The 20,783-nt window shown below is 32.3% G+C and overlaps 3 protein-coding genes and 1 pseudogene across 4 annotated transcripts; all 4 read right to left on the reverse strand.

The window, feature by feature from the left end:
• Positions 1 to 3,197: 3,197 nt before the first annotated feature.
• Positions 3,198 to 7,727, reverse strand: LOC8260656 (protein EARLY-RESPONSIVE TO DEHYDRATION 7, chloroplastic). The gene is made up of 4 exons (XM_002529601.4): positions 6,520 to 7,727; positions 6,034 to 6,200; positions 5,011 to 5,095; positions 3,198 to 3,562 (listed from the first exon to the last, which is right to left on the reverse strand). The coding sequence occupies exons 1-4, from the start codon at positions 7,404 to 7,406 to the stop codon at positions 3,373 to 3,375; spliced, it is 1,329 nt and encodes a 442-aa protein (XP_002529647.1). The 5' UTR covers positions 7,407 to 7,727; the 3' UTR covers positions 3,198 to 3,372.
• A 3,035-nt stretch (positions 7,728 to 10,762) lies between these two features.
• LOC8260657 (MLO-like protein 4) lies at positions 10,763 to 18,118 on the reverse strand. Its single transcript, XM_015725679.3, has 15 exons — positions 17,209 to 18,118; positions 17,037 to 17,094; positions 16,716 to 16,945; positions 16,409 to 16,525; positions 16,250 to 16,319; positions 16,020 to 16,126; positions 15,353 to 15,427; positions 14,891 to 14,976; positions 14,477 to 14,526; positions 12,390 to 12,430; positions 12,126 to 12,296; positions 12,004 to 12,039; positions 11,375 to 11,442; positions 11,223 to 11,283; positions 10,763 to 11,141 (listed from the first exon to the last, which is right to left on the reverse strand). Exons 1-15 carry the CDS (start codon positions 17,335 to 17,337, stop codon positions 10,782 to 10,784), a joined length of 1,659 nt encoding a protein of 552 aa, XP_015581165.2. The 5' UTR covers positions 17,338 to 18,118; the 3' UTR covers positions 10,763 to 10,781.
• Positions 12,426 to 14,400, reverse strand: LOC107262087 (annotated as a pseudogene).
• Positions 18,119 to 18,890: 772 nt separating the features above from the next.
• Positions 18,891 to 20,622, reverse strand: LOC107260746 (rhodanese-like domain-containing protein 17). Of its 2 annotated transcripts, XM_048374189.1 has the most exons (6): positions 20,393 to 20,622; positions 20,174 to 20,254; positions 19,983 to 20,062; positions 19,810 to 19,880; positions 19,430 to 19,483; positions 18,891 to 19,228 (listed from the first exon to the last, which is right to left on the reverse strand). In XM_048374189.1, the coding sequence occupies exons 1-6, from the start codon at positions 20,410 to 20,412 to the stop codon at positions 19,130 to 19,132; spliced, it is 405 nt and encodes a 134-aa protein (XP_048230146.1). In that variant the 5' UTR covers positions 20,413 to 20,622; the 3' UTR covers positions 18,891 to 19,129. The 2 variants fall into 2 exon arrangements, with proteins under 2 accessions (XP_048230146.1, XP_048230145.1); XM_048374188.1 differs by having other exon boundaries at positions 20,174 to 20,401.
• Positions 20,623 to 20,783: the final 161 nt, after the last annotated feature.

A 20,783-nucleotide genomic window follows, 5' to 3' on the forward strand; every position in this document is an offset into this window, starting at 1 on the left:
AGTCAAATAAAATTCATAAACAATAGAAGAAACTGATATTTTTTAATTAATAAAGAGGAGGAGGAGATAAGCATTTAATTTAAACTAACTAATATAAAATCAATAAATAAGCTAATGGAAAGAAGAGCAACAAAATTAACAAAAAAAAAAAATCAAGGTGGAGGCAACACTAATGCTATATAATCCGTTTTAATTTATATTAATTTTTATTCATTTAATATGCTACATAAAGCTTTTATATAGTTATTTTTAATATTTTAAAATTATTTTATATATATCTATATATATATTTAAATAAAATAATATCATAGAAAAATTATATACCATATTAGATGAACAAAAATTAATATAAATTAGAATAAAATGTTTAGTATTTTTCGTACAGTAATTAACTTTAAAATATGAACAAAATGGAGGATAGCTTAATTATTCTTGAATTTAACATAAAATAAACAAAAAAAGAAAGAAGAAAAGCATGCTCTTGACTTAAATTTCCTTCATCCTCTAGAAGAGGGTTTTAGTGAGTCCACATCATCATCATCATCACCATTATTATTAATATTATTATTATATTTATACTTGTGTAGTATTAAGTTTATGGTCTGTTTCAGAAACCACCATCTTTGCAAAGGCGTCATAGTTTACCACTAAAGCAACATAACTTAATGCCCAGAAATTCTCCACTCCATTTTGCTATCCCCTTCTTGCCGTACCAAAATCTTAGCACACACATCCTCAACCTTTTTCTTTGTTTTCATTGCACATAATTTTCTTTTTCTTTTTTTGTTAGCCCTAAAGCGAAAGAGATTTATATTTTTTGCTTACTTTTTGGTATTCTTTTAATTTTTTTTAAATAGATTTAATTTACTGCATTATATATAAACAAAATCAATTATATAATGACATGTAATATTATTTATTAGTTATTACAATTAATACTAATGCTGCGAAATTCATGAGTTTCCGTTTCATTTTATTATAAATTTTTTAGTTTTTAATTCTATTTTAGTCTTTATATGATACAAATTTAAGTTATAGAGGTGAAATTGTTGAAAATGAAAAAGGAAAGAATTTACAAAATTAATATTATACATGTGTGTGGAGTTGTACTAAAAGACAAAACTTTTTGTCATATTCTTAAATTCACACCCCTAAGGTTTGGCCTGAATAACATTTTCTTTTTGATATTTTAAAAAATACTAATTCTAGTCCCTAACATTAAAACTACATTAGGAATTGCAGTCCTTTTCTTTTACAAACTGATAGATTAATGCATTGTTAAGGAGTCAAAGACTATCCTCTCATCATCGCTTGAAAATTGATCCCCTACACAACGCTTTTTAATGTAAACTTATTAGACTTGTTGAAGGGCTAGATACTCACTTTTGGAAGATTTTAAGTTTGAATATTTTATTTATTTATTTAACCCCTATGAGTTTAAGTATGAAAAATTTCAATTATCTTTTAAATATATTTAAGAATGTTATTACGACCACCCAATAAGTTCAGTCCGTCCAATAATCAGATTATATCGAACACGGGCATGATTCAAAAAATCTAAAATTCCAACCAAGCTCAGCTCGAATTTTGAATATTATCTATTAGTAGTCATGTGAATAGCGGTTTAATGTTAGGGACTAAAGATGTTATTTTAATTATATACAAGGATGAAAGTGTTTTTATGGACAAACATAAGAGATATTGTTTGAACTTTCTCCCAAAAGAAGATTGAAATTTTTTATATGGGGCCTTTACTGACATGGAAGCTTCTGTAAGGTCCTTGTGTCGATTACATTCATGTATACAAGTGTCAGAAGAAGTAGTGTAGAGGGAAGATTAGTCAATCTCATATATAATTACATAGTGAGAATATTTAAGAATAGATTAGGAATAAAGCAATAAATATTTGAAGCCAAGAAAAAGGGGCTTTAGAGCTGAGCTGAAGCTAAAGGAGGAAAAATCTTAGGTAGGATAGCTAGTGCTAATTACTAAAAGATCAAAGAATCTCAACCCAGCTAGCCCCAATATTTATCCCAAATGAATAAACTTAAAACTTTTTTTTTTTAAAATGACACCCACTATCAGAATCAAACAGGAGATATGATTAAATATAAGATAATAGGCATCAGCCTACTAATATAATTGATAGGTTTTCCACACAGGAACTGCATTTCATTCATTAATTAAACACTTCTGACCAAAATAGTATGTGGCCATTCAAAGAGCTAGTGGTGCAAAATTAAAGTTGGAAATTGAAGAGACAAAATAACATCCATACCTTTCTATATATATAAATATATATATAAATGTTGGTGCTCCATATAGATATACTTGTGTATGCATAAGATAAAAGACATGGCAATCTGGAATAGTTATTGTTAGGGTCCACTAGGCACTTTAGTTTGGTAAATTGCTACAAAAAATTGTTTGTATATGATTGGTAACTTAGATATGGTCTGTGATAGAATATGATCCACCACCATCCCATAAGTGGTTGCCACAAAAGATTTTTAAAGCACGAAAGTTTTTAGGAAGTGAAGGTTGGTGGCTGGGAACCCAAAAAGAAAAAAAAAAAAGTTTCAAACCTGAGAAAAAAAGATCTTCCCAGAAGACCTTGAGTTGAATGTAAATTCAGGCTTAGGATTCAAGCATCAGAATAAAGGTAGGAACTAATCCTTTCTTACCTTTATCTTTTCCAAGGAAAAGTAAATAAATATGATGCTTGTTAAGATTGATCCAATGAAAAGGATGGGATTTACACTACCAAACACATACCTTTTTCCAGGCTGCATACTTGGCAAAAAGGTAGGGAAGAAAAACACAATCCCTCAGAAAAATGATGTTTAACTAATTCTACTGGCAATCACTTGCAAGAAAGGAGAAAGAAACAAGAGATCATTGTGCAAGTGCTGGTTTTTTTATGGTGCAGGAATTCTATAATTTGATTACACATAGTGATGCAAATTTAAAGTTGATGTTACCAGCTGATGCAATTAAATTTCTTTTATGAGGTAAGATCCAGAAATGGCTGACTTTATCAGAGAAGCCTAAGTGCCAACTCAAAACATTAGGTTTCTACCACCAAAATGCAAAGAAATCAACCAAAGACATATCCTGGGAACATTAGAAAGAAGCATACCAGAAAAATCAAGAAGCCAATCTGGAAAACACCAACTTTAGAAGAGCCATGCTGCAAATTCAAGTCAAAATATGTTTTTCAATAATCATCGCAATAAAACCACTATAAGTTACACAACTTTATTAGGAAAAAAAAAAATACTTGTAAACAAATAATAACTATATTTACAACCAGCAGAAAGGATAAAAGTTGCAGCTACATATGAAGTCGATCAATGATTATTCTATCAGTAGTCACTTGGAATTCTTAGCCTTGATCTCGGCGGCAGCAGCTTTAGCAGCAGATTTGGCCAGACTGCTTGATTTTAATGAACTTTTTGGGTTAAGTGCCTTACGAATCTTAAAGGCAGCCCACGCAGTGCCAAACGCGTGCCCTGCAGCACCTAGACCCTCATTTGTAGCCTCAGCTGCTTGCTCGCCATATCTGCAAGTTCACATGAGTAAATACAAACATTATGCGTTCAATTTAAAATCATGTCAGGAATACAGACAGCAAATAAAAGCTATGTGCCAACCAAAGTAACCAACTACAAACATATTGTAAAGCACAGAGGCATGCAAGAACAATCTCCATTTTCCCTTCACTGCATATATCTATTTCAGTGAAATCTTGGGGACAGCTTGTCATAACAGGTGACGGTGGAATTTGCAAGTTTCACAAATAGAATAAGTCAACATAATAGTTTAAGTATTCAACCACCATGACTGTCCAAATAGTTCAGTTCTGGATAAAGCTGCGCCCAATTCAACCATTAAGAAGTTCAAGCCTCACAAATAGAAGAGGGTAAAGACCATCAGCACATTTTTGTAGCAGAAATAAAATGTGCCAAACAAGATTACCATGGCCTATATTTGACAGCTTTTAAAAGAAGCCACATCTCCGCAGATGGGACTAAAAACTTCAACAGAATCTGCCCTCCTAAATAAAGTGATAAAAAAAAAGGGAAGGCTGTTCTACCCTGTACCAAAAAGTAATATTTATGACTCCAGTTGACCTACATAACAACCTCAGATGGTGAAGTCTCACTTTAGGCCAGTTAGCATGTCTTAAATTGACAGCTTAACAATCAAACCTCAACAATATCTAAAAAGAAGAAAGATGAAAATCATTGAACCAAAGCAATAACATCAACTTATGATGGTAAGCCATAACTGTATAAATTGCAGTAGAAGTCGATAATATGAACTAATCATGGTACTATATGCTACAATTATAAATTGCCTAAAGTTAATCATCTGAACCTATTATGGGAAACCATAAACTGTACACAAGTTTTCTCAATATTAATCTGGGACTTGTTAAATCCACCAACTCAGTTGACAAGTAAACAAGATGACAAACTGTTCTATTATCTGCAGTTAGCAAAACATTTGCAGTGACTCAAACTATTCACATCAAACATGACCTAGCCCTTCCTGTATTTTAATAATATATAGCTATACATCAGTCTCAAAAAAAAAAAAAAAACAGTAAGCACTTACTAGGTAAAGTAGCATTTAGATATTTATTAAAAACTATACAATCTCTATATCATGTCTAGCTGTTAAGGATGCATATGTAAACCCGTCAATTGGTACAAGCCAACATATGAAAGTAAGGTAAAAAGGCCAGGATTTAAGTGCCTGTCAACATCCTCTAAAAGGTAAAGAGCCAGGTGACCTGATTCTCAACTTTCATGAGGCTCATATGTGTGCAATGATTTACTTCCACTCTCACATTATTATTAATAGGTTCTTTTTCCCTTTTCTTTTATTCCCCTCCCAATTCTTCCTCCCGAGGGGAGACTTTTTAAGACTTGTTAATTGATTTATTTTTTCATCAATTTATTGAGACCATAGTTCCAATTGTATCAGCATCAAATCTAATTATACCTGTGGTTAACAAGTTCAGTTGTCACAGTAGATGATGTTGACATAACATTCCGTCCAGCTACTTCAACAGCATCACATACCTTATCTATTTACAATAAGAGAAACTGTAAGTATGACTAAAGATGTAGAAAATGCAAATATGGATGTAAGTAATACAAGTCCAACCAAGGAAAACTGGAAACAAAAAAAGAGTTTGATCTGCAGAAATTAAATGATGTTTTAAAGTTATTTCATAAAAGAACTTACAGAAAATTCAAAATTTAAGAAGGCACAAGAAAAGGAGCTCTCACTATATGCAGTTAAGGAAAAAGGGAAAGAAACTATAGAATCTTGCACTAATAATGAACAAATCCAACAACTAATAACATTGTCCAAACATATCAGCCCACATACTATCACCATTTTGAAGTATTTAAACATGAACAAATCTAATGCAATGCCTTATCTAAACAATGACAATCTTCCTGGATCTAATCCCATTGCAACAGTGCGGGGACCTGTTGCCATTTTGAAGTATTTAAACATAACAATGACAATCTTCCTGCATCTAATCCCATTGCATGAACTCTAAACAGCGCAGGGGCCTGTTGCCACCATTCAATCTGAACTAACTCAACAACTACGTCAACACAGTAAACACTCAATTTCTCATAACAACAGTAATTACCGGTAGGCAAAAGTGTGATTACCTGGCTATGTTTTCACAAGCAAATAATTTCAGAAATTATACTCTACAAAGGTTTAGTGTTATTTCATATTGTAAGAGAACTTTGTAAACATCCCTTGAACGATATAAGAGATCAGACTTCAGAGTTCAGACAAAAACAGAGCCACAGAAATGTGTAGAACCAAATACTGATATAGAAAACGCAAACAAAGAGGCGTATTCCACACAAAATTTGAGCTTTTAATATAAAGCTGAAGAAGAAACGAAGCTAAAAGAATAATGGAAAAGCCAATACAGTACCATCATCTATCATTAAGTTAGCAAGTTAAATGAAGGACTTAAGATGATAGACATACTAAATCCATCCAGGGAAGCAAGGATGATTTCTCCTGGCAGAAGGCCGAAGAACTTCTTTCCAACTTTTGAGTTAGCAATAGAGCTAGTGAAAAATCCAGACACTTTTAACACCCCAGAGAGGACCCCGTTGGCTACTTTCTCTGTCATTTTTGTCATCTTCTTAACTCTGCATTCATAATCAAGTCAGAACTATAGACATCATCTAAGTTCCACCATCTGAAAATTGCATCCAATCCTGTTTAATAGTCTTGAATAGCATTGACATTTAAGAACAATACTGTCTACACTGGACCATCAATGAGTAAGCATCTCTGCTGCAATGGAACAGAACAAGTATAGACAAAGCTAAAGACAAACAATTGCAAATCCAATGTACAAAATAACTAATACAATAGACAGAACAAGTATAGACAAAGATAAAGACAAAACCATTGCAAAAACAATGTACAAAATAACAAACAGATAACAAAAAGTAATCGTTACACCTTCTAATCCTCTTCAATGTATCCGGACTAATCTCAGACTTGGACTTAGGACTCATTCTTCTCTTAAAAACCTCATTCCCTCTTTGAAGTCTATCAACAGTGACATCTCCACACCACAATATCCCCTTAATCAAATGTCCAGAACCCGCAGCAATAACCTTAGCAGCAGTCCCGCCATAATCCTCAACATTAGGAGCCAATGTAGTCCAATACGCGGCGCATTTCCCTTCCATTACCTCTCTCTTCTCTTCATACTTCAAATCCCCAGGCGAAGTCTCCCTCACAGCCAACTCATCGAACAAATCCTCACTCTTCTTCTCTTTCGAAACTTTCTGTACCGTAAAACAACTATAAGCCTCTAATATATTATCAAACTCTTTCAATAATACCTCTTGTCCTTTCGACGCAATAGTTAATCCATAATTTAATATTTCATTTCTACTTTCTTCATCATCGGGAAACCGCAGAGAAAAAAAGTAATGCGAGTCATCAAGTTTCACAGCAGCTTCATCTTTTGTTAACGGCCATTGGATCTCATCAGAGACCCGAGCCAGAACAGCAACCACATTATTTCCTTGGCGAAGACGGGCAATAGAGAGATCACCGGATGCCAGTTCGACACTGTAGTTTTTGTCTATCAAATTGAGGATAGCGCCAGGGATTTTGATTAGCTCTTCTTCGAGTGCTTGCGGTGGGGCCGACGGTAGAATATTGTGATTCTTTTGTTGTTCATCGAGATCAGGGAAGAGGTTTTCGACGAGGTCTTTCATGTCGATCGTAGGGTAGAGATTTGAAGATGAAGATGATGATTTAGGGTTTGATTCAGGGTTTGTTTGGATTATTTCTGGATATAAGGATTGTTTGGGATTAGGGTTTTGAGAAGCCATTGTGAAATCTTGGAAGGAATTCGGAGAAGGAATGTGAATCTTTTTTTTTTTTTTTTCTTGAAATGAAGAGAACAGTTATGACGGTTGAGAGTTTTGATCGGAGACAATGACGTGCGTGAAACACACGCGTTAGAGATTCTTCAGTAGGGACAATTGCACGTGGCAAGACACTGAGGTTATATCTTTTTTCCTCGGGAATTTCCCGCGCTCATAACGAGTGTTTGAGTATTTATTTAATTTCTTGAAAGGTTTTTTTTTTTTTTTTTTTTGGAGAAATTTTGAAAGGTAATTTCTTTATTCTATATTAATTGCTTTTCTCTAAATTAAAATAATTACTTGTGGTTTTTCTGTATTTAATATTATTTTTTATTTTATCTTTGTGTTAATTTTATATATAATTAGTTTGTAAGATTCTATAAAGTAATAGAATGGTGTGATAAAATTAAAAAGTATTTAATAGAAAAAAATTATTCAATTATTTTTATAATTAAGACTATTATTTTTTTAAATAAAACTAATAAATACTTTTTAGATTAAAAATGAAATAAACAAATTTAATTAGTATGAATTAGGAAGAGTAGAATCTAAGAATGGGTATATATTATTTAGGTAAAATTTAGGAATAAGTACAATTTTTGGTTCAATATATATATTATCATTTTATTTTACCGGAAAGATTTTTATAAAAATATATAATTTTAAGATTTATATGTTTGAAATACATACTAGTTATATATTTAGGAATTTCATGCGCTGAATGTTTGAATATATTTTTATTTTATTTTTTGAAAGATAATTTTTTTTAATTTTGTACTAGTTATTTTTTAAATTAAAATAATTATTTTTATTTTAAATATCTAATTAATATTAAATCTTTTATTTTTAACTTTATATTAATTTTATATATCATTAGTTCTATAAAACTTCTATAAATCTATAAAAGAGTAATAAATTTTAAAAATTTGTAAAAGATTATTTAGTTTGATTTAACTATTTTTTTTTTTATCTTTTAAAAAACTTAGTAAATATTCTTTAATTTAAATAACGTTGGGAGTAGAATTTAAGAATGAGGATATATTGTTTAATTTATTGAAAGGTAAAATTTAGAAATGGGATATGCTTTTGGGTTCAATGTATGTTACCATTTTATTCTATTGGGGAAGAATTTTATAAAAAAATTTATATATGAATTTAAAGTTTATATGTTGGGTTGAAATAAAAGTAAATATTAAATTTTATTTAATTAAATTTCTTAAAATTAAATTAAATATCTAACAACTACAATTTTATGAATATACTATTTGAGTTGTTTAATTTTTGACCAGCAACTCAATGTAGTCAAAATACACTCAATCGGCTAAATCATGATTAAATTGACAATTTTTAAAAATTTATTAAAATAATAAATAATCACAAAATTTAAATTTTCTGGACTATTAGGTCTATGATATAATAAGGATTAACCTTAAACAAAAGATCAATTTGCTCTCTCAACTTGTGTCAGGAATAGACCCGATTTCATTTCTTTTCACCAATTAGGCTCACAACTTCTATTGGATAAATCAATCCAAATCTTTGACATATCCAATGTTTGTATTACATGCATTTATCAAAAGAGCATGAATTGAATATTTATTAATAAAAATATTTCTGGAAAAAAATTTCTTAAAGACGAAATAAACGAAAAATATTAAAAATATTTTTTATTTGAAAAAAATAAATAAATATCTTAATATTATTTTAATGTATCAATGGAGAGTGAGATGCACAACTAAAAATGAACTATTAGTCAAGGATCAATATAATAATTCAATTGATCGGATTGATTGAATTACTAATTTGATTATGTCAGTCTCATTTTAACTCAATTTTTTTAATTTTTAGAATTTAACAAAATCGAATCGACAATTATAATATATTGTAATTTAATTAAATTACTATTATTAAAAAATTTCTTGAAGGCTTTCAATCATATTACTAATACACAATTAAACCATGCCAAAGATTTACTTTCTCTTGTATTTCAAATTATATACAGCAACAAATATAATCACATTATAGTCATATATATTGAAGTAGAATTATTAATTAATTAATCCACAAAACACACATGGTAAATTTTGAGTCAATACTAGATATAGTTATTTAAATTTTTGTTTTTCACATAAATCATTAACTTTAATTAACATTTAAACCGAAATTACTTTTATTAAAAGTTTTTGCTAAACCAAAAACTTTGAGTTAGTTTGGACGGGTTGAGGTTCATATGCTAAACCAAACCAATAATTTTTGCTTTTAAAAAAAATTACTGAATCAAGTCAAACCAATGAGTTTGGTTTGGTTTGGATTGGTTAGTTTTTGCTTTATATAAAAATGGATTTTGAATTAATTTTTTAATTTATATAGGGTGTTTGCATAACTCAATTCAGGAATAATTAGATTTGTGTTAGTAACTTATTAAAAAAAGAAAAATTTGAATTTGCTTTTAAAATAATTTTATTAAGATTTTACATCACATGAGTTAGTTGAGATAACCTTTTAGTTATTTTAAAATATAATAGCATTGATTTAAAAAAAAAAAAATACTATTTATTATAAATAAATAAGAACATTAAAAATTAAAAAATTCCCACCACTACTCAATCATCTTGTATATTATTCCAAACATATTAAATAACAATAGAAAAGATGTGCCTAACAAAACAAATAAAAAGTTTTTTTTTTAGAATCTATGAGGTATGGGCAAATTAGCTATAATAAAATAGCATTAATGTTTGTTATAAATATAATTTATATAAATTATTAATTTTGAATTGGGTTAGTATGATTTGGTGTTTAATCACTTGAAACAGCAAACCAAGCCAGAAAATCAGTTTTCTAATACTATATGAAACCCAAACCAGCCAAACAAATTCTTAAACCATGATTTTCAGACTGAATTGGTTGGATTGAATCAGTTTATTGGTTTTCTTTTACAGTCCTACCAAAGTTCAATAATTGTGACCTTATTGAAAGTTAAAGTGGAGTAATTTTCATATGAATAATGCTTAACCTATAGTAGGTGCATATTTCAACTCCAACAAGAGTTGAGTCCCTGTCCCCCTCCCCTCATTTGTAACTCCAATACTAATCAAATGGTTTTTGGCCTTTTTCCATATGTCAAAAGCAAAAACTCTTCAAGACTATCCACCATCTCTCCACAGCAAGTTCATTCCAGGAAACAATGTCCATTGAAAAGAAGTAACATTTCCTCCTAACTGTGCTATTGGGTGGATGATGCCATAACATTCTCAGCAATTTCCTATTGATTTCTACTATAGGGGAAAGAAAATGAAACTTGAATAAAGAATTCAAGATTATCAAATGAAGCATTTATCAACCTTTTATGTCAGTAATCTGATCATTATCGTTCTCACTACAACTGTCATAGCGAATGTAAGAACAAAGTGGAACTTCAAGCATCGGCAGTATTTCATTTCTATTAGCCTGTTCAGTAGAGGGCTCTTGATATGAGGTGGTTCTATCTGTAAAACCCCAGGTGCTTCCTTGTATGCTGCTCGAAGCTGACTTGTCAATTTGGTGCTTATGTGTCCTATAATTCCATAATGTAGTTGATGATAAACCTTTCATAGTTGCAGAAGTGGAATTATGCCTGGCCTTCACTCTCCTTTTCCATCCATGCAGTGATCTCCTTACGTTTTCTGAAACTACAGTTTTCTTGAACTTTGCATCCATCTATGAACAGCATAACCCTGTAAATGAGACAGGAAGATACCAAAACAAATAGATGAAAAGGGAAGAACAAAAAAGACTTACCTGTGTTATGATAATATATAGTGGGAATGTGATGAAGCTACACCAGAACTGGCTGACCACCCTGCATTTGTTATAAGAGAAATAGTATTCTTTAATTCTCTTTTGTAGTTAGAGCAAGTAATTTTTGATCCAAAGAGAGATATTGGCAATACCCGAATACCAATCGGACTCCAACAAACCATTGATTAGCCATGAAACAAGAAGAATCTCTAATTTCCCACTGGAAACAGAAACCATAATTAGCACTAGCTTATTTCATAAATTACATAATCTAAAATGCAGGGTAAATCTAACAAATACTAGAAAAGGAAGAATGTACATAAAGCATAAAAGATTAGAATTGATTAATTACAGAAAAATAAGAGCGTATAGTTCTCTTTTCTTTTTTCTTTTATTTATTTATTATTTTAGAAGAAAGAAAAAAGAACAATGCCAGAACTTCTAAAATTAGAATGGGGGTGTGGTAATGCATCTTAATTTTCTATTTAGTTAAAGTTAGTGAAGTTAGGTTCCACTCAATTGAATCATGATTAAACTGAAAACAAAAAAGCAACATTATTATTGAAGATGGTTCTTTTTTCAAACCTTCCCCATCTGCTGACAGAGCAAGCATGTTGAACGATATGGAATATTTAACATGAAGTGGATTGGGCAGAATCTTTCTATCATATTAGGGGAAAGTATACATTAGAGGCTCAATTCCTCAAAGATGTTGCTGTTTCCTACATTTAGTTTCTGACATGTGATTTGCTTTATGCTAAAATGAGCATGAGAATCTTACCAAGGACCATAAGAATGTTGCCATCTCAAAAGCATTCTGCAAAACAAATGCTCATTAAAGTATTAAATTCCGATTTTATTATAAAACTTCAATATAAAGAAAAACTTTATTGCTTCACACACCTGAAATGATATTAATTGGATTATGCACAAAAGAAGTCTAGGTTTCCCAAACCAAAATAGCTCATCCCTCAGGTTTAAAGGATGATTTCCAAATCTTGGAACTGGATCTGTGATTTCGACAGCCAGCTTGACCACTATCCGGTGAAGTTTGGTACCAATTAGTAGTACTAACTATTAGAATTCCAAGACAAAAAGAATAATCATATCAATATAGAACTATAAGGTACATGAAGGAGTCAAGAAGAAATATGTTTGAGGACTTACAATGGCTGGGAGAAAGGAGAGCCAAAAGTAAACTTCAGTTTCTAAGCAAAATTCAGAAAAGACCATGCTTTCAGCAATAAAGTATGCTAAAACTCTCATAACGAGAGATAATAAGATTTAGGGAAAACGATTCCAGATACCCCGACCTTTGAGCATTTTCGCGAATCTACCCTCACCTTTAAAACTTATCAATTTGATCCATCATGTTTGCGTATTGTATCATATTTACCCACAAGCGTTTTGGCGTATGCCACCCATGACATGGCGTCCATATGTGGCAAGAAATGTTTGCCCAGGACTTGAAGAACCTCAAAACTCACCGTTTCTTCCCAAATTTCCCCCTAATTTTTTTCCCAATTCTAATTTCTAGGGGGAATTAAAACCTAGGGTTTTACAGTAGAAAGGAATAGCTTCAGCTGCGCCTCTAACTGGAAGACTCCCTCTTGGGACAGATGCTAGCACCTCATCTTTCAAATCCCCCCTTGGTACAATATCAACCAGAAAATCAAAAATATCAGTCCTTCTAATTGCCGCAGCAATATCATTCTTTTGGAGCTTCCTCCTTTTGTTCTCCTCCATATGATTCCAAGACCGCAATGTCAATTCAAGAATGAACATCTCACAGGCCCTAGAAAATATGATGGGAGCCTCAGCTGATATCATCCTTACATCTTCATCTGCCTTCATAATCTTTTTAATCCTAGCCAACGGCAGGCTGTGATTCTTAAAATCAGAAGGTCGCTCAATATCTTGGTACTGATTAGCCCAGAAGCTCTGTAGTTCTTGCTGCAATTGCTGTTGCTGTTGCTGGTGGATATGCTGATAAGCAAACTGGTGTGAGCAAGCTGAGAATGTGATGTGGCAGATTGAAGTGATTCAGTGGTGGCAGGTCCCATCATCTGGTTGGGTTGATAAGACAACATGCCATATGGCACTGGAGCAGTAGTCCCAACAACACTTGCTGCAGGAGGCTGGCCATGCCCGTGCTGATCCATGGTGCTGTTGGCTGGCTCGGAACACTTTCTTTATCCTGCGGCTTCTAGTGTAAAGTATAGACAATCTCATTCATACAAGAGAGCAGAGACAGTGTTGAGTTGCTATCAAAATAAAAACCTGACTCCAATTGACTAGATTAAATACACTCCACCAAGAAAAACTCACATGGGTCGACACTTTAATAGAACATCACTTCAATAAAACAACCTATAAGCCATTCATTTCTAGTAAAATTAAATTTACAAAAACCGGGAAAGAAGAGCCTAACTGCCATTAGCCTACAACTCCACATTCCAACCACAGTTTGCTATTCCTTTCTATTATAAAATCCTAGGTTTTAATTCCCCCTAGAAATTAGAACTGGGGAAAAGATTGGAGAAAATTTGAGAAGAAACGGTGATTTTTGAAGTTCTTCAAGTCCCGAGCCATGTAGGCAAACATTTCTTGCCACGTGTGGACGCCATGTCATGAGTGGCACATGCCAAAACGCTTGTAGGTAGATATGATACAATACGCAAACATGGTGGACCAAATTGATAAGTTTTAAAGGTGAGGATAGATTCGCGAAAATGCTCAAAGGTCGGGGTATCTGGAATTATTTTCCCTAAGATTTAATTTGAAGTGAATTTGTGATTAATCTAAGAATATATTTATTTTAGGAGAAACAAACACCAAGAATGGGCTGATAGGGGAATGACAAATCACGACTGTGATGTTAAAGATTGCAAAACTATTTAACAAAGGCCTGAAATAGAAATCAAGTATAATGAATAACATCATTATCAGCATGCTTCCGATATTGATTAATGCCCATTCCTGACTATGGATACCTCTTAACACATGTTAAACCCGTTTAGCCATCCAATTCAACTGGCATGGAACATCATTAATGTGATTCTGGATTCACTTGGAAATGAAGACCAATCAAGGGAGCAGCAAGGCTATACAGCTAAGATATAAGATGGTGTTTGCTTGCTTTAATAGAGCTCAAACAACATAATAGCCGTAAAGCTAAATAGAATAGCAATGCGGTGCTCTGAATCATGTCAAGTTTATTAGATGTTAGTTTATCAGGAGTTGCAGCAAATTACCATGGAAATTTAGAAAAATGCAACATATGGCATAAACCCAGAGAGGCCAGCTGCAAAATAATCCAAACAAGACTGATCAATTTGATTTATTGGAAAAGCTTGAAGTTCTTTTTGTTTAATACTAAGTAAGGTGATGATGTTTAGAAGGAAGCTGCAGGCAGACATTACTAGTGCTGACATAACTAGCCTGTAATATCTGAGCTTGTATATTGCAATATGTCCATATTCAAATCTATTGGATTTCATGGTCTTTGATGCAGCATTTAGATAAAATAATTTGAGTTTGAAAGATTTATACATATATGCTTACCATTACCATCATGAAACTAATGTAGATTTTTATGTACAATTGCTATAATTCTTTTACTAAATACAACAATTCAAGGGCATTGTCAAAGGCACAAGAGATATTACCTAATGCCAACAACATCATGAAATTCTTCCTCCATGCTCCGAAGTATAAAATTATGGAAATCATATTTCAAAGGAAGTTCATGTGTCTGAAAATGTGAAAGGAGAAGTTAACAAAAGGCAAATCTGTTAAGGTCTCATCTCCTACAAAGCATAAACGGTCTCATGCAAAATACTTTTCTAATTTTAGTGCAACTTTATTCTTTTGAAAGATCATCATTTGTGTTAATAGATCTCACAAGCAAAAACAAGATTTTCCTTGTGCAACTATTAAACCTTTTCATTACACACAACATCTTCAGTTTGTCATTTTTTACATGATCCTCCAGGTACACTCCTCACTTTGAATTAATGTGCAGATAGAGCCTAGCTTGTGGAAAGAGAAATAGGCAAACATTCATTTTTCCTTGACCAGAATACATGAGAAAGAAAAACAAAATCTGAATGAGTTTAGATAAAACATACAGTGATAAATCCATAGCGCAAAGCCATGTAGTCAGCATAGTTTATAGAACTCCAGAATTGGCGGCTGAAACAAAGCTGCAAATCGACATATCATTTTTTTGGCAATTCCTTCATGTTAAGAGAGTTCGAGGAAACAAGAAATTGGAGGGAAAAAAAAGAATTCTATCAAGCTCTATGCATCTGAGATCCGAGTATATCTAAAGGTCAAAAGTCCTTCAAACAATAATCTTGACACTGAAAGCAACTTCAATGGCAGAAGTTGGTGCTCGGAGTCAATTGAATGCTTAAATTAAAATATCAAGAGTTGGAAACACTGAGAAATGAACATGAAACTAACTGCACAAAGTGATAGCAGGTCAAAATAAATACATTTGTTGGACTTAATGGACAGATGTAATGGATAGATGATGAAAGTGAAAGTGCAGAATGAGGACTACCATTTCTTTTCTCTTTTACTGTAAGCCAACTAATGCCCTCGAGGAGGGGCCCACTATTCTATCATATGCAATATTAGACAGGGCGAGGAATCTCACTATATACTTAATGACAGTATTCAAATGATCAGAGCATTTTGAAAAGCAAGAGTTCAGTTTAAAAACCATCCTCAAATAAATAATGCAGGATATTAACTGGGAAAGTATATGTGAGTTAGAGCATGGGAGGATACCAGCCAAACAAGCACTCTGTTCTGACTCCAAGGATGGGATGTACGGTGAGAAATGAAGGTTGTTAGTCGTGTCATTCTTCTACTGTAAAATGCAGCTTCAGAAGAACCTGTATTTTAAGGAGTTATATAAAATTTATTTTACGAGGGGATTAAAATCATCCTTGGTAAAGAAATAGTAGACACAAAAAGAAAAGATAAAAATTTTAATCAAGGATTGTGAAATTCTGCACCTATTGATCCTTGTACGCTCTGAGTAGCCATATTCCTAGCTTGTTTTTCCCAGATTTTCCAGCTATAAATCTGCAATAATTAAAATGAAAAGTTATTACTTGACAAAAGTTGAGTTCCAAAGGCATATAAACAGAAATTTTACAAGAGTGAAGAACAACCTTAATCATAGCCAGGGCAACAACGAAAAAGCTATATAAAACATGGACAACGCCCAGAACAAACATCAATCGATGAAGCTGTTCGAGACTTTCTTGAGAAGCAAAAGATTCATGACCCTTCAAAATATATAACAAGCTGGTGGAAGTTAGTGTAATTACAAACTTTTTTCTTTCTTTATTAATTCAAAAGGATTGCATAAATCCAAAGATTGCTTGAGGAATTAATGCATAAAAAGACTGTCTTCTGGTTATCTCTTCACATGCATTCTTCGGTTCTTGTGAAGATATATAGAGAGAGAAAAGTTACCTCAGGGCAATGATGATGACTATCTATCAAGGTGTACGTCTCTTTCCTAGGATAAAAATCATTAGTATAGCTTGAACTTGTATCGAGAATGTTTTGTTCCGATTTCAAATCATCATTTACTGCACACGGGAAAAATCTGCTGCTAACAGCTGATGATTTGACACAAATCTTAGCCACAATCACAACCCAATGACCCATCAGCAACGAGAGAAGCCCAAAAAGCATTAGCTCTGCACACAGATTATCACAAAATAAAAACAGCATCTTAAGAAAATTGAACATATTCATTACTGGGTAACCAATGAGCTCTTGTTTGCTTACCATCTTTGATCTTTTCCAGAGCTGAAAGTAATGCTTTCCTCTTAGTCTCATCTAACCACTATTAAAAACACATAAAAACAAACACTTTATATGCATAGAAAAAAAATCCAGAAATTTACATGCAAAATGAAATCTTTTCTTCTTTTCTTTTTAATAATTTTTTTTTAAATACCTTTCCACACCGTTTCAAGGAGGCATGAAAGAAGAAACCAAGAGAAACCATAATAATAACAACTGTAGCCAAAGCCCATGTAGGCGTTAAAGCCAGTGATTTATCTTCATCAATCATTCCATTCTCCATGTTTTTCTTACAACAGAAACAAAGAAACTCAAAGATCTGATCTTTGATCCAAATAAGCTTCCATGCATTCAGTATATAGAACCATCAAATTTTAAAAACAAAATCCCACAAAACCTACAAGTGTCTTTCAATGTTTCTCATACAGATATCATTTCAGGGCCATGATTTTGAAGATTGGGTTCGGTTGTCAGCTTGAATTAGAGACTATTTTCTCAGTGCAATTAAGAAGAGACGACAAAGGTGAATGGGTATTGTGGATCCCATTAAACAACATCTTCACGACCATGTCATGCATGTTTGAAAGAACACAACGTGCCCTTGTCTACTGCTGCTTTTCATCTCTATCTTTTTATTCCCCTGTAGAAGCTCTGGGAATCATGAAGAACCCATTAAGTACTTGCTGCATAAAGTAGTATTTTATTTAGTTACGAAATTTCCTTTTTCTTTAATGAATTCTTGAAGCAAACCAGGGAGTAACCTGTCCGTATCTTATTCACTCGTCAGAAATGAAATAATCGGTAATTATCAAAATATTTAACAAATATAAAGGAGAAAGTATATAAAAAAACATGGCTTGTAGTTTTGCAAAAGATAAAATTTATTGAATTGTCATATCATTTAAAGCCCATCATACTTGGTTGCAACTAAAGAAAAGTTCATACTTTTTCTTTTATCGGTTGTATTTTTTACCAAATCAGTTGACGATGTTTTCATAAAAAAAGCTACCAGAATAGTTACCAGTTTTATAAAATTTCTGAATCAAATGCTCAGAAAGTCTTTTCCTTTTTCCTAGATTGATTTTGAGGTTTGTTTATTTTCTTATGAAATTGATTTTGAGTTTTTTTTTTATATATTTTATTTTCTCCTTAAGTTAATTGGTACATCATGGAGATCAAATGGCTCGTACATAAGAATGAATAAAATAAAATAATATTCATTTTTTAATTTTTTTTAATATGACAGCTCAGTAGACGATGTAAAGTAAATATAATTTCAAACAAACAGATCGAATATAATTTTATTGAATTCATAGTCTCATCTTATTTTTATTAGCAAAGATAAAAAATTATCTCAACTTATAAAATATATATATATATATATATATATATATATATATATATATATATTACAATAAATAAAATAAATGACTTTTATTTTGGTATTTTATATTTACATCTCGACCGATTTATATATTAATAAAGATATATTAACTTGATTTCAGACTTAAAAAAGGGAAGTAATTTTTGATTACTTAACAGTTCTAAATGTTTTAATATTTTTAAATAAATTCGGGTTAAAGAACTCATTTTTTACACTACTCTAGTAATTCAGAGCTAGTTGGTTCTTCCCAAATGTGTTGAGCACCACAGTTGACTCGACATCCAGATAAATTAATACTTGAAATTCATTTGCTAATTTTAAATAGAAAAAATATAAAATAAATCCATTCCTTAGTGTTATGAATTTGTGAGAGTGATGCTATGGAGATTTGGTGGCTATGTTGATGTTATTGGTATCTGCCACATATTGGCAATCCAAAGACTGGCATAGGGTAAATGCAACATCCACCAACTTTCAGGCATTCTCTTACTGTAGCTCTGGTTTTAGAATGAACCAGGAAAACCCAATCACATGTGCAATGCAGGTTCCATTTAAAACCTGGTTTGCTAATACATGCAGAACAGGATTGGTTACTCTAGTCTCAAATATAGACAAGGTGCTAATATAGATACATACGTGGAAATAAGATTTTTGGCCAAAACAGAGGGAAAAAATGCTGAAGATTTATAAATCAGAGCTCAATTTTCTGCTCCTCTTCAATCTTCAAGGGGAACTCATTCTGCATCCAAGCAAGATAACCTCCTTCCATGTTGCTTACATCCTTAAAACCCTACAATTTCATCCTCAAGAAATTAGTTTCTCACCTTCTTGTATCTCTATTCAATCAGTACACCATAAGCAACAGCAAAATATGACATAGTCTTACTATATATATCTAATCTCTTAAACTAAATTATGAGTTTATATTATTAAATTTGGCAAACAAAGTTAACCAAGGGAACCTTGGTGAATGGAAATTTGATGAACTTACAGCACCAAGCATGTCAGCTGTGGCATAGAGGGATCTGACTCCACTTTGACAGCCCTAATCAAAAGAATAAATTTAAAAGTCATTAGATGATGTAGTTTTTTGTTTGTTTAATATCTCATCATAAATGGTTAAAAAATGTGAAGTTGTGGAGTGTTCTGATTGGTGTTTTCATAATTAGAAAGTTCTCGATTTTGAATCTTTTCGAACTCTATCTATTAATATTAGTGGGAATTTATCATTTTTACGGCGAGTGAATGTTAAGGATGACTACCTTTTCATTCGGTTTGTTTTGTTTTTTGTCAAAAAGACAAGGTAAATTTAGCCCTTGATAAAGAAAAGAATAGGCCATCATTCTCCAACACCATGTGATTTGAACATACCACAACAAGATGATCTTCCTCCTTGCAAACAGCTGAAACCTCCTGCAAGAACTTGGGATTTTTTACCCTACCTGAAACCCGACATCATATGTTATCTGTATGCATGTATAAAAGGGAAAAAGAAAGAGGAAAAAAGAAATGAGACCAATTACTGTTACAAGCTAAATTTATACCTTCTGGTGTGTTGAACATGTAAGGAATGTTTAATATCTTCTCTGCATGCACATGTCCTTTCTTGAACTCTTCCACCGTCCTATGGATAAAAGCACGGAGAAAAAGAAAAAAAAAGAAAGGGAAATTTAAACACAAACAGAGACCAACTTGTGGAAGAGAAAACAAGATTTAAGAGAGAGCTATTATGTACCTGACATCTAGATAAACGTAGTCAGACTCAAGAAGACCCTTGGCTGCCTTAACATCAACAGTGACAACTTCAGCTCCAGAGCTATAATATATAAGAAAGAGAAGAAAAAACCCATAACGAATCAAGCCCAAAGAAATACCCATGTCAGAAATCCAACCAAAAGAACTTAAATTTTATGTCTTGTGATAAGGAAGAAGAATAAAAGGAATACTACATAACCTTTTGTCTAGGGAGCCCATGAAGACAAGTTCTTCTTTTATACCAAAAAATTGTTGAATATTGACCGGGGGCCTGTTTCTAGATCTGACGGCTGTTTGCTGGGTTTGCCTGAGAAACCAGCTGCTGAGATATATAAAAAGAGAAAGTGGGCTGATACATTAAACACAGCAGCAGCAGCAGCTGCTGTTAGTTTGTTCCATCCGCTTGTTTTCTATTAGATAAGGAAAATATGGTACACGTAACTTCCGCAAAAAGCTGGGCGTACTAACATAATGACACGCAATTGTTGAAAATGACATGAAACAACCATTTTATCCTGTTCCTCATCATCCACCAGAAATGTGCAAAGCAGTGGACAATGTGCTGACTGCAGTAATAGTAGTACCCCTTT

The sequence above is a fragment of the Ricinus communis genome, chromosome 5, assembly GCF_019578655.1.
Source record: "Ricinus communis isolate WT05 ecotype wild-type chromosome 5, ASM1957865v1, whole genome shotgun sequence".
Lineage (NCBI taxonomy): Eukaryota > Viridiplantae > Streptophyta > Magnoliopsida > Malpighiales > Euphorbiaceae > Ricinus > Ricinus communis.

What these genes read in the sequence shown, in the direction of transcription:
- LOC107260746 (XM_048374188.1), bottom strand. Translation starts at nt 20,316, where the DNA reads ATGGGTATTTCTTTGGGCTTGATTCGTTATGGGTTTTTTCTTCTCTTT. An exon ending in CATGTTCAACACACCAGAAG is followed by an intron (nt 19,881 to 19,982) that starts GTATAAATTTAG and finishes GTCGGGTTTCAG; the next exon opens with GTAGGGTAAAAAATCCCAAG. An exon ending in AGGAAGATCATCTTGTTGTG is followed by an intron (nt 19,484 to 19,809) that starts GTATGTTCAAAT and finishes TCTTTTGATTAG; the next exon opens with GGCTGTCAAAGTGGAGTCAG.
- LOC8260656 (XM_002529601.4), bottom strand. Translation starts at nt 7,406, where the DNA reads ATGGCTTCTCAAAACCCTAATCCCAAACAATCCTTATATCCAGAAATA. An exon ending in ACATTGAAGAGGATTAGAAG is followed by an intron (nt 6,201 to 6,519) that starts GTGTAACGATTA and finishes TTATGAATGCAG; the next exon opens with AGTTAAGAAGATGACAAAAA. An exon ending in TGCTTCCCTGGATGGATTTA is followed by an intron (nt 5,096 to 6,033) that starts GTATGTCTATCA and finishes TATTGTAAATAG; the next exon opens with ATAAGGTATGTGATGCTGTT.
- LOC8260657 (XM_015725679.3), bottom strand. Translation starts at nt 17,337, where the DNA reads ATGGAGAATGGAATGATTGATGAAGATAAATCACTGGCTTTAACGCCT. An exon ending in TCTGGAAAAGATCAAAGATG is followed by an intron (nt 16,946 to 17,036) that starts GTAAGCAAACAA and finishes ATCTGTGTGCAG; the next exon opens with AGCTAATGCTTTTTGGGCTT. An exon ending in GGAGTCCGATTGGTATTCGG is followed by an intron (nt 11,284 to 11,374) that starts GTATTGCCAATA and finishes TAACAAATGCAG; the next exon opens with GGTGGTCAGCCAGTTCTGGT.